Source organism: Pteropus alecto, unplaced genomic scaffold (assembly GCF_000325575.1).
Source record: "Pteropus alecto unplaced genomic scaffold, ASM32557v1 scaffold338, whole genome shotgun sequence".
In the NCBI taxonomy this organism is placed as follows: Eukaryota; Metazoa; Chordata; class Mammalia; order Chiroptera; family Pteropodidae; genus Pteropus; species Pteropus alecto.
The window spans coordinates 935,777-948,838 of NW_006441995.1; the positions used below are offsets into that span (position 1 = coordinate 935,777).

At 32.7% G+C, this 13,062-nt stretch overlaps 1 protein-coding gene across 1 annotated transcript in view; it reads left to right on the top strand.

The window, feature by feature from the left end:
• WDR70 (WD repeat domain 70) overlaps nucleotides 1-13,062 on the top strand; it is a 226,215-nt gene that overhangs the window by 459 nt on the left and 212,694 nt on the right. The window contains exons 3-4 of the mRNA XM_006919492.3: nucleotides 1,552-1,635; nucleotides 7,954-8,074. Of these exons, the coding sequence (XP_006919554.1) occupies nucleotides 1,552-1,635; nucleotides 7,954-8,074 (205 nt within the window). The remainder of the gene's footprint in view (nucleotides 1-1,551; nucleotides 1,636-7,953; nucleotides 8,075-13,062) is intronic.

A 13,062-nucleotide genomic window follows, 5' to 3' on the forward strand; every position in this document is an offset into this window, starting at 1 on the left:
CATCCGTTTTCTTAATCCTGCCTATCTTTTGGGACTATCTCAGGTGACACTTAAGGGAAGCCTTGTGAGAAAGAAAGATTGCTTTGTGACCCACACGGTGGAGGATGTTGCTTTAAGGAGTTGTTTCTTTGCGTCGTGAGACAGAGCTAACCACTGACTGTGCTCTGTAATGGTGTGGCCTTCTTGTAACAAATGAACCACATTTTTACTATCTCTTAGGTGGTCATGTCTATAAAAGTACCATATATTTCTGTAGGAATATACAGTAGTACTTATTTTTGTTTTAGTTCTTTAAAATAGCTTTCTCCCTGATTTCAAAAGTAACCCGCATAATAGCAAGAAATACAGGAAACAATAAATGAGAAGAAAGTAAAATCGTTCATAATCTCAAGATCTAGAAATCAAGACTTAAAAGTTAGTTTTCCAGTCTTTTGTGTATTTATTAAGAAAATTAAGATTATGTGCAATTTTATATAATTCTTAATATTTTGAGGATTTTCCCATATTATAAAATGCTGTTCCAAAACATGATTTTTAATGACTGAGTAGTTCATTTAATAGAAGTTCCATAATTTGTAATATTTTTAACTTTCCCCTACAGTTTCTAATTCTAACTTTTATCAATAATGCTAAAATAAACATGTTTATAAATAACTCTCCTTTTGTAAAAGGAATTTTATGTGTATTTCCATAAGGTAGATTTCTAGAGGGACTACTTTAAAAATATACAAATATTAAAAAGTAACCAAAAAATTGTGTGTGTATCTTTTAAAACTTCTTGATACTGTCGTCATAATGCCCTTCAGAAAGGTTGTTTCAGTTTATACCAAAGTCAGTGTGATTTTAAGAATGCCATTTTTACCATATTTTTACCAACACAGAGTAGTTCTATAAACAATGAAAACAAATACAACATTGCTTCCAAGCTCATTCAGGTTCCCTATGGTATTGGGGCTGAGGACCCTGTTTCCTTACTGGCTGTAAGGTGGGAGTCTCTTAGCTTTTTAAACTACCTACGTTACTTGTCAGCTTGCTCCTTTCATCTTCAAATAAACTACATTACCTTCAGTTCTTCTCACTCTTCAAATCTCTCTGACTTCTGCCATATTTGTTCTATGTCTTTGCTTGTAAGGCTCCTGTGATTAGATTGGGCCAACCAGGATAATCTCTCTAGTTAAAAGTCCATAACCTTAGTTATACCTGCAAAGCCTCGTTTGCCGTGTAATGTTACATATTCACAGGCTCCAGAGATTAAGGTATTGACATGCTCTATTTTGCTTACCACATCAGTGTTGTAGTTTTAAGGGTAGTGTCTAGATGAATTATAGGGCATGGGAAAGTTGGCTGGTTAATGGTACTTAGTGATGAGATCGTCATTAAAAATTCTCTGGGAAGTAAACTCTTATTTCTTGATATTTTATGGTTATCTTATAGCCATGGTATAAATTAGATGAAGTGGTTATCGATCATTCAGTAAATATTTATTGAGTACCTAAAGTTTGGCCAGCTTAGTGCAAGAAGATCACAGCCTACTACTTATTCCTATTTTAGGGAAAAAAGCTCGCACCTTTGATTTGGAAGCCATGTTTGAACAAACTCGAAGAACAGCCGTGGAAAGAAGTCGGAAAACACTGGGTATGAAGTTCAATTATCTGCTGTTTTATTGGTTTAAATACTATATATACCTTGCACAAGTATGTTGACAGTTAATATAAATTTGAAAAAAATTTCAAAATTGTTAACAATATGTACTGGTTCCTTTGGAAGCAGAGGTTCTTTTTTTTTTTTTTTTTTTTAAATCATGGTAAATGTTGCATCTAAGTAGGGTTAGAAGGTCTGAGTGCTAAAATCTTTTAGGAGTATGTACTATCAAACAAGGATGCTAAATTAATTTATAAGAATCAGAATAGCAGTTTCTTTATTACCTCTCCTTCCACCTCTATCTGATTCTCATTTCATTTTTTTTTTCCTGCTTACAGCGGAACCAGTATTTGGAAGGCTGGGCGAGAGGTGGCTCTCAGAGCTCTGTACTCCACTGACTGTTGACCCAGGCAGTATAGAAAATTGAGACATACAATGAAAGTGGCTGCTGCTGTTGAATCCCTGCATTAAAGAATTGTATCAGACATTTAATGAAGGCCTTAATTTCCACACTGTCTGGTTTGACACCAGGCTGTTGACAATTCTAAGTACCACTACAGGGTCTTCAGAGGAGACTGACTCCTCTACTGCTATCTTTGGATCTGCTTCAGATCATTCATACACTAGAGAAGGGAAAGTATAATCTGATAGAGCAGAGAAGCTAGAAATCAGAGATGGGACTCTTGGAAAAGTTTAAGGAAATGTTCTGGTACTTATTGTTGGTTTTAAAGTGATATATAGCAGTAATATCTAATATTTGGAAGTGAATTTCACATAAACTAATTTCAGTCTCTAGAAAAATGTTATTTTTTTGTGAAAAGATTGCTCTCTACATATACTATTTATTATGAGAAATTTCAAACACATACAAAAGGACAGTAATGAACTCTCACATACCTATCACACAGATTTAACTATTGTAACAATTCATGGCTAGTGTTATTTCCATTCACTTCCCCTCTCATTATTATTTTGACAAATTTAAGATACATTGTTTCAACCCATAGTTTAAGAGGAAAGTATTTAACAAAAAATTTCAATTACAGTTGATGTACAATATTATATTAGTTTCAGGTGTACAACATAGTGATTAGACATTTAAATAGCTTATGAAGTGATCTCCTTGATAAGTCTAGTAGAGAGGAGGATTTTTTAAAAAACTTAACCAAAATATGACCACATCTAAAAATATTAAATAATTTAATATTGTCATAAGATACAAGAACATGCTATCTGAGGCATATTTACAACTGTTTTAAATACTTAATTTTTAAACATTTTAGTGACTATAATAGGATACTATTATAGTTTTCTTGTGTTTACCTTTTATCATGTGGTACAAAATACTTTGAACAGGGATTGTCTTTTTCACCTAAGTAAGTTTTATAGTCCCCAGTACCATAACCTTACAATTTAGGTTCTCAATATGTATTTGAGAAGATTAAATTGAATATAGAATTGTAATACCGCCTTAAAAAAAAATCCTGCTTCTTGGAGAATGTTTTATTTATTTATTTATTTTTTCAGATTTCTTTTTTTTAATTTATTTTTTAAATTAAAGAAATGATTTAATTCCCCCACCCCCATCCTACCTCCCCTCTCCCTGCTCCCGTCTAGTCGATTGTCCATGTCTGTGAGTCTCTGGGAGAATGGCATGATTTGTTATAAAGAGCTTGGGATTTAGAATTGGAGGAGCTAGGTTTGAGAGTCAGCCCCACATTCTGCTCTATGAGTAACATCGGATGGATTTTCAAGTTCTAGATCCTTAATTTCCCCATCTGTTAGGTGGAAATGATAATAAGACATCTTTTAGAAAGTTTTTGAAGGGATTAAGATGCCAGCATCTTAAACAGTAAAGTACTTTATAAATGTCACTTTGAATTTCTGTCATTTTCTTAATAAAACTTGTATGCATTTAGTACCTAAGAGGAATTTCAGAGAAGTTACTAGATTTACAAAATTTTGAAAAATTATCTTGACCTTGTTCTGTGATGTTTGTAGATAAATGTGTTGAACTTTCTTGACTTAGTGTTACATCCTTGGTCTTGGACTGCTGTTTCTACCCCTGATCTCCATGTATGAATCCAAAATTTGACTCACTTTCTTAAAAGTTCAAACACTCTGATATGTGCATTATTTATCCCATAATTGGTTTTGGTGTCTGTCCCTAGACATTGACATCAGAGTTGAGGAAAATAACAACTTTGGTTCCTTTTAATAGTGAGTTTAATTGTCTGTGTATGGATATGAATTGTTTTGGTTTTCAAATGTTCTAGTAAAAAGGGTGAATTACTATAAAATTTCAATAAAATATGCATTATGTAAAATGTCAGGAAATAATAATGGTACAAAATTTTTTTTAATGTTTTTTTATGTTCCTGAAAGCTATAGGTGTATCTAGGGCATATGAAAGACCCTTTTTTAGAATTGTTATACTGTGACTAGATAAATGGGGCAAAAAAATTTCTTTATTGAACTTATTTTGGGTCTGGCCATACTTTGGATGGATTATGAACCTTCTCTGTTATATGACTAGAAAAAACTTCCTTGAAAAAATGATTAAGATAGAATTGAATATGATTTCAATGGATAATTTAATGATCCTGAAATGAAAAATTGTCCCAGAGATTTTAGAAATTAGAAAAACTTAAAATTTTTTTTTAAACCTGAAACAGCCTTACTACATCATCCTCAAAGGTCTTGTTCATTTTTACCTTTTCTAGGTATTATTTTAAAACCCCTCTGGGCATAATAATCGTTCCTTGCCTTTGTTTCCATAACTCTTTAAAAATGTTGTAGATTTATTTTAATATTGTTTATGTCTTGAGAATAAGAACTTTGTTCTTCATTTTCATTCTTGCAGTGGATAACAGAGCTTGGTATGTAGTAGTTACAGTTCTAAATATTCAATGGAGAAATGTAACTAATGTAATTAAAATGTTATCTTTTTACTTGCTAGTACTTTGGCATTAAACATTTAAAATTAAATGTAAATTTTCATGAAATTGGTAGGCTAATGAATTGTTAAAATAGAATAACACATTTAGATAAATGTTTAATATCTAAAATGTTTAATTTTAGGTACAAAGAATAAAATGATTAGAAAACACTCTAGCTTATATTTGTAGTAATTTTATTTCCTTTGTATTTTGTTTGTCTTACTCTCATTTCTTTAAGTGATTGCTATAACGATTGGCTCTAAGATTTCAGGTGCCAAATTACATTCATTTGAATCTACAATTTGTGTGAATCAGCCCAGATGGAACATGGTAATTTTGAATAGTTTGTTGTTAACCTAGACAAAAGTTGCATACGTATGGGGTGCTTTTGCAGAAATTGCTATCCAAAAGTTGTAACTATATGAAAGTAGAGAGATAACACTAAAATGAGCTATTTGGAAGAATAAAATGAGGTGTTGAGTAGGTTAATTCACTTTTGTAAAGGGAAGACATTTTTATAGTGTTTGCAGTGTGCTTGGTTCCACATTCAGTAAAAATGCACGAAACAATCCCCTCTGTCAGGGAGTTACAGTGTATTGAATTCTGTTTCATTTTTGTCCTCAGCAAACACTGAGGAAAAGGACTTTTTTTTTCTCTGAAATGTCTCCACCCCTTGCTTTAATGAAACTGCAGGTGGCAATAGGAGCTGTTGGAACAGAAAATTCTTGCTAGTTTAAAAAAAAAGTTAAAATTTTAAATTAATAAGTTAAATGCTTCACTAGGCTGGGACAAATAGTTTGGAGTATTTATCCACTGCTGAGGAACCCTAGTTAGAAGGGTGGGTCACAGTTTCCAGATAATTTGGTGATAATCAGATACGGATAAAGGACTGTACTTTATAGCCCTTTAGAGAGATGCAGGGTCATCTCTGTTACATAAGGTAGGTGGTGCTTGTTGGGTAATTTGGTCTCTGGAAAGCCTGATCACATCAAAGAAAGATCTAGTCGCGGAGCCTCAGTTCATTGCTCTGGAACTTAGTAACAGTTCTTTATGTCTTAGATTCCTCAGCTGTAAAGTGAAGATAATATAGTACCTACTTCAACTGTATGGTATAATTAAAATTTACTAAGACAATAGAACTTAAATATGCTCACCAAAAAAGAAAAAGGGTCAATATGTGGGGTGATGGATGTACTCATTGACTCCATGGGGCGAATCCTTTATAGTGTCTGTGTGTTAAGTCATCATGTTGTACACTTGAAATATCTTAAAATTTTGTCATCAATAAAGCTGAAAAAAAAAAAATACCTACTTCAGCGGTTGTTATGAAGATTAAAGATTATATGAAGTGCTTAAAACAATAACTGGTACATAGTAAGCTCCATGTAAGTACTAGGTGCTATTATTTTTGTTCAATCGAGGCTGATGTTAAAGATGCCTTTGGTTACTTGCAAAGAAGTCATAGAAGACCTAATTAAAAATGGCTCAAAAAATGGCACTAAAAGGAAAAATTTAGTATCACACATGATAGGAACTCTGGAATGGAGCTCTTCCATCTTCTGAGTCCTGACATGAAGGACATGAAGTTTCCCCCCGCCCCGTTTTCTACTTTGCCAGCTTTTGGGTGTTGGCTTGTCTTAAGCTGACTGTCCTCATGACCCCAAATTGTTAGCAAAATTTTGTTATATGCTCGTGACCACATCTGCAGGCTGAAAGACTGTTTTGTATATCCCTTTTTAGGAGTAAGAAAACCTTCCTCAAATGTACCTCTAGCTGACTTCCCCTCACATCTCATTGGGTAGTGTTACTGTGGCACATGAGTTCCAGAAACAGCCATTAGCAAGAGTGATGTGGTTGACTTGAAATCAAGATTCACCCCTTCTGGGCAGGGAGGGGCCTAGCCTCTCCTGAAGCACAGTGCTGCCTCTTTCTTACCGAGAGAAAACTGTGGTTTTCTTAGCAAGAAAAAAAGGGAGAAATGGTTGTTGTGTAGGTGGCTTGGTATCATTATCTGATTAGGGTCAGAACTGCCCCTAAGACTTGAGCCTAGAGTCCAGGTGTCCAAGCGTGGTGTCCCATTCCCTGCCCCAACTGCCCCTGCCCTGGAGAGTATGGAGAGATTGGAGAAGCAGGATGAGGGTAGGAGCCAAGCAGACCCACTCTTAAATTTGGACATTGTATTTGTTTAAAAAAATTTTTCCAACTTCTAGCTACCAGAATGTAGAATTATTGACTCCTAAACTACGTTAGCCTAGTGGAGACTACAAAAAACAAAAAACAACAACAGAAAAAAACCATGAGCTAGAGCTATAGCATTTGCCTTCTTTCTGGAGAGTTTTATTTTCCATGTTTGAAATAAAAGACTAGTTACTTGTTGACATTTGCTGGTTATCTTCTTGTTTTACATCCTTCCTATCCTAGCAACAAAAGACCCTAAAGAATACAATGTTCCAATTAATAAGTGCCCTTCGATATTGCTTAACTTTGGGTATACTTTTCATTATTAAGGAAAAAATGTTAAAGATTGTTTCAGGTTATTGATGGTGGCAATTGAGAACCAGGCTATTCATATAATTCATTTCCTTCCTGTGTGTCCCAAAATTGTAGAGTGGGATTATCAGAGGAAAAAGACTGAATCTCTTTGGGTAATTTTTTCTTTGGTCTTTCCAATGTAAACAACTCTAGAAACCTAATGTAATCGAAATTTTCTCATGATTTTGGTAGGAAGTCTGATCAAAAAATCCAGTATGGAAAATACAGAAATGCTGAATTTGTGGTTTAAAACATTCAAAATAAAAAGTGAAATTACATAAGATCTTTCTTTGAATACTTTCTCTTTTATCACCTTCTACATCTTTTTACAGTCTTGGAACAGTCCTGGTTCATATTCTATTCACATGCTAATTTTGTTTAGCATATCTTAATATTTTCCCAGATTTGTGTATTTTCTTTCCATCACTATTGGCTATATTGTATTTTAATGTACAGTAGTCAGTTATTTTCCCAGTGTTAGGCATTTAGATTGACAATTTTTTTGCTGTTACTGGTAATACTGTAAATTAGCGGTCCTCAATCTTTTTGGCACCGGGGAATGCTCCAATGAGAATCTAATGCCTAATGATCTGAGGTGGAGCTGAGGCTGTGATGCTAACACTGGGGAGTGCTGCAAATACAGACAAAGCTTCACTTGCTGTCTGCCTCTCATCTGCCTTGCGTCCTGATACCTAAAAAGCCACAGACTGGTACTGGTCCATGGCCTGGGGGTTGGGGACCCCTGCTATACATTACATCTTTGTGACTATGTTAATTTTCAGCCTTTTTAATACTGGCAAATTTTGAAATCTAATTATTGGAAAATTTTAAATCTTTTCAGAAGCAAGAGAAAAAGAGGAAGAAATAAACAGAGAGAAAGAATTAAGGAGGCAAAATGAAGATACTGAACCAACATCTTCAGGCTCACATGCGGTCAGAGATTGCTCTAAATCATCTTCCAGGTGCTTGACTTTCTCAAAAAGATTCTCTTAAGCACATTTTCTAGATGTTCATAACACAAATTAGGCAAAGGTTTTGATATTAAAAGCTTGTATAATTTTTCCTGTTTTAGACAAGTATATCCCTAGAACCATGAAAAAGTCCTGTGTCTCATTGTGAATCAGTTGAGGTTTTCTAAAATATTCCAGCTGTAGTATTGAAATCTATGCCTTTTGACTGCAGAGCATAACTATATAAAGTTGGAAAGATGTGACAAGTTTGTAATTTTTGACACGTTTATTTTGTCATTTCTGTCTTTTATTCCTTTTTCCAAAATTCTGCATTCATGATAACCTTATTTGGTGGGATCCTTTATAGAAATAGATAAGAAGAAAAAATGTAAATTCAGGCACATTATAAAGTTTACTGGGTTATAAGAGAAAACAGCCATTAAAATTACTTTAAAATGAAATTACTAGGAACTTTGAAAGACATGATAGGTATATAGATATAAAATCTGGATAGAATAAGATAAGAAATCTAATTGTTGTTTAGGTATATTTTAAATTGTCAAATTAGTTCCATAAATTATTCATGGCAAAATCTACTGTTGGTTTGACATTTCATTTGTTCACAGTAGAAAAACATAAAATACCAGAATACATAAAATATCATTTATACTATGTAATTTCATTTTTTGCACATCTGTTTCCTGGTGCAGATCTTTAGTATCTCAGTCTAGGCTCTTGAGCAGAATCTCATTCCATAATCATCTTGGTCTTTTCTGTAGTATCTTTGTAGGGAAGGGAGAATATCCACATGGTACTACAAGTCTGGTTCTCCCTCTTTATAACAATGGAACCCTAACATCTGTTTAGTCTGTAAAACATATGGGTACCTTTGTATAGATTAGTAAAGAGCGGGGGTCAACAAACTTTTTCTATAAAGGACAGATAGTAAATATTTTAGGCATTGGGGTGTATACTACTCAACTCTGCCATAGACAATACATAAACAAATGGGCTTGGCGGTCCAGTCAATGTTTAAGAAACAAGCATGAGGCCAAAGTTTGCCCCCACCCCCCTGCTCATTCCTTTATATACTAGTCAAAAAATTAAGTTGCATTGTCTGTGGTTTCATATCAGTTGTCATTGTCGCAGTGTCTCTGGGTTTCAATATGATAAAGAAAAAAAAATTCCTCCTTTTCCCAAGAGGAACATTTAGCATTTACCTTTAGTTTCTCTGGGGATGATTTAAGATGTCAAAAACTACTGTTGTATATTTGGAAATTCATCTTATTGCTGAGGTTTTTACAGACATAATGATTCTATTAATTGAAAATTGTAAAAATTTCAGTAGTTCCATTGTGTCTGTATTTTGCTGCAATATTAACTTTAAAACTCCAAGATAAAGAACATGCACTATTGTTTCTGGGAATACATTTTATTGATATGATAAAATCCAAGAATTACTTATGTCATTAGTGATTAAAATTACATAATAATTATAAAATTTAGATAGAAATAATCAAGACAAATATAATAATACAACCTTATTACTGCATTTCACTGATCAAAAAACTTACCACAGTTTCAGAAGGCCTCACAGGAATAATCTATTGCAGATAATTTGTCAAAAGTTTAACTGAGAATGTATTAATATCAGATATATTTCATGTAGATTTCCTATATCTCTTATAGGATTCTTTAAACTGTTTCTGTTCATTGATTTATGTTACTGTGAAATAACTTAACTGTGGCTAAATTTAAACTTTGAGTCTGTTTAAATAGCCATTTTAAGAACACCTTTATTTACTACGAGATACAATCTAAGGTATTTTCTACTGTATTAGAATGTATATAATAAGTTATTTTTTTAATTTAGGGCCAGAATGAAAAAAATCCCTCTCTTTTTTCATTATTAGATGCACAGAACTCTATTTCCCTATTCGTGCTTTTTCTTATTAGATACACAGAACTCTATTTCCCTTTTTCTTATTAGATACACAGAACTTTTTCTTTTTCTTATTAGATACACAGAACTCTATTTCCCTTTTTGCCATGATTCCTGAAAAGCTTAGAGCTCAGTGTAGTGTTCTTTTGTGATTGTCTTATCCCAGAATCCAGTTGAGGGAACAATAATTTTGAGTTGGGAACAAGGATCATGTTCTGGGAATTGTAGGAACCATCTGGCTACAACTGAGTAGTTATCTCAAATTGCAATTTTTACTTCTATTGAAAATATTAGTAAATTAATGCCCTTAACTATTTTCATATTCAGGAAACATATGAAAATGTGCAGAAATCAAGTAACTTTTACAAGGCCATTGAAGTCAATGGTTGAATTGGTAATGGACTCAAAACATTTGCTGACTTTTTGCTTGTCTACGAATTGCGATTAAGAAAAAATTATGAAGTTTGCCTATGGCCTGGCATTATTCTATATTCTAAGAAATAAAAACAGTTATTAAAACAGGTTTCTGATTTATAAGGACATAACACGCTAGGACTTCTATATAGCTGTGATTAGATGACTTCTTTCACTCTCATTTAGGTGTTTAATTTTACATTAGATAATGAAACTGGGTAGTTATCTGTTGGAAAGGAAAAAAATGGGATAAAGATAGTGATTTTGTTCTAAGATGATTATCTTTTCTCTTTTCAAGATTTTTCAATCTTATCTAGAGATCAAGTAAGTAAACACTATTAGAATTTAGTTTTCCCAGAGATATAAAGCAAATAGCAACTTCTTTTGTTGGTCACCACTAGTACTGTACGTTGGCACAATGTGTGGCATTATTTATAGCTCCTAAAAAAGAACATGCTGACCTTTTTATCTTGGGGGCAAAACACATAATTAAAGGGAATTCTTGTAATTTTGTAAACAAATAAAAAATTTTAGATAAAAAAATAGAATAATAGGTTAGTTAAGGACTTTTAAAGGCCCTTATGCCTGTGGCTATCAAAATGCTTAAGGCAGCTTAAAAAGAATTATCTTTCATATATTAGAAAAAAATAACACTAAAATATATAGGCAGAGGAGAAAAATGTTAAGTTAAATGGCCTTTTTCTTTATTGAGGCATCTTAAAGTTTTATAGTTTTTGCATAATTTTAAATACCTTAAGGTTATGAAATTTTTGTTTTTGAAATGTCTTTTTGAAAAATCTGATTATTTCTTTCTCTACTTATTTAAATATTGACATCATTTCTTATGTATATTGATAAACTTGTTAGATTTGATTTTTTTTATTCTCTAGCTTTTAAAAAACTTAGTTATATCACATTTCGTTGTACACCTATTTTTCTGTGCTTAATTATATCGTTTTAATGTGTTCAAGATATATTTTTTGGGTAATCATTTTCCCTCACATGAGATTATTTTGCTGTTCTTTTTTTTCTAGATTTAATAAAAATTACTTTAAACTTTAAATGAGAAATTATTATGAAGTATTTAAGACTTTCAGAAAGATGATAAAGGACAATACCTACCAGACAACTTAAGAAGTAACTTTTACTATCCTGGTGAACACTTCTGAGAACTGTCTTTAATTGCATCCTTCTCCCTTCTCACCAGAAGTAACCAATTCTCTAAATTTTAATTTTTACATTTATCTTTTTATAATTTCGTTCTGTACCCCTGTATCCCTAAGACAGATATATTATTTCGCATACTTTAAAACGTTTCCCCCCATAGGTCTAGTACAGTACTTACCATATTATATTATAAACTGTCATGTACTGTTTCTGTTATGTGCTTTTTATGGACACTGTAAGGTCAAAGACATTTTTCTCCTTAATTAAACAAAAAAGTTTTGTCACGAAGTGTGTCATACATATAAAACTTTAGATATCCTGCATTTAAAGTAGAGAGAACAGTGAAACAAACACCTAGCATGGGAGACAGCATAGAGTTTTACCAATGCCTTCGAATCCTTTAGGGTATATACCTATTAGTGGACTTGCTAGGTCTTTGAGTAAGTACGCATTTATCTTCACTTGCTTTGGCAAAACTATTTTCTAGAGCTCATACCAATTTACATTACTACCAGCAGAGTGTAGGAGTTTTTGTTGCTCCACATTCTTGCCAACACTTGTTATGGTTAGATGTTTTTATTTTTGCCAATCTGATTGTTGTGAAGTGTTATTCTTACAGTGTTCATTAGCATTTTGCTGGTTACCAGTGTGATTATGCATCATTTCAAAAGTTTGTTGGTAATATATTTTCTCTTCTGAAGATACAATAAGAACTGTATCTTCTGAAAGATTTTCTGTTGGGTTGCTTCTGTTTTCCCCTGAATTGATAGTTTATTATTATTTTTATTTTTTTTAAACTAATATAAGTTTCAAATTTTAATATATTCTAATTAATCTTTTGTGGCATGTGCTTTTGTATTTTGCTTAAAAAAACAAGTCCCTACTTAAGGTCATAAAGATAACTTCCTATATTTTATTCTAAAGTTTCAAAGTTCTGTTTTTCATATTTAGGTCTTTAATCAATGTAGAATTGAATTTTGTGGATAATCTGAAGTTGTTATCCAGTTTTATTTTGTCCTCCATATGGATCATCAATTTTGCCAGCTCCTTTATTTTTAATGTTTAAAAAATTTTATTTTTTTAGAGCAGTTTTAGAATCCCAGCAAAATTTAGCAGAAAGTACAGGGATTTTCCATATGTCCCCTGCCCCCATACATTCGTAGCCTACTCCATTATGAGCATCCCCATCAGAGTGGTAAATTTGTTAAAGTTGACGAATCTCCACTAACACATCATTGTCACTCAGAATCCATAGTTTTCATTCTTTGATGTACATTCCGTGGGTTTGGACAAATATCTAATGACATGTATCTACCATTATAGTATCAGTCAGGGTAGTTTCACTGCTGTAACCATCCTCTGAGCTCTACCTATTCACTGATCCCTCCCTGCAACCACTAGCAACCACTGATCTTTTAAGTTTTTATCTAAGTAATGTATACACACTACAAAGTCAGACATAAATCCTTATTTCACC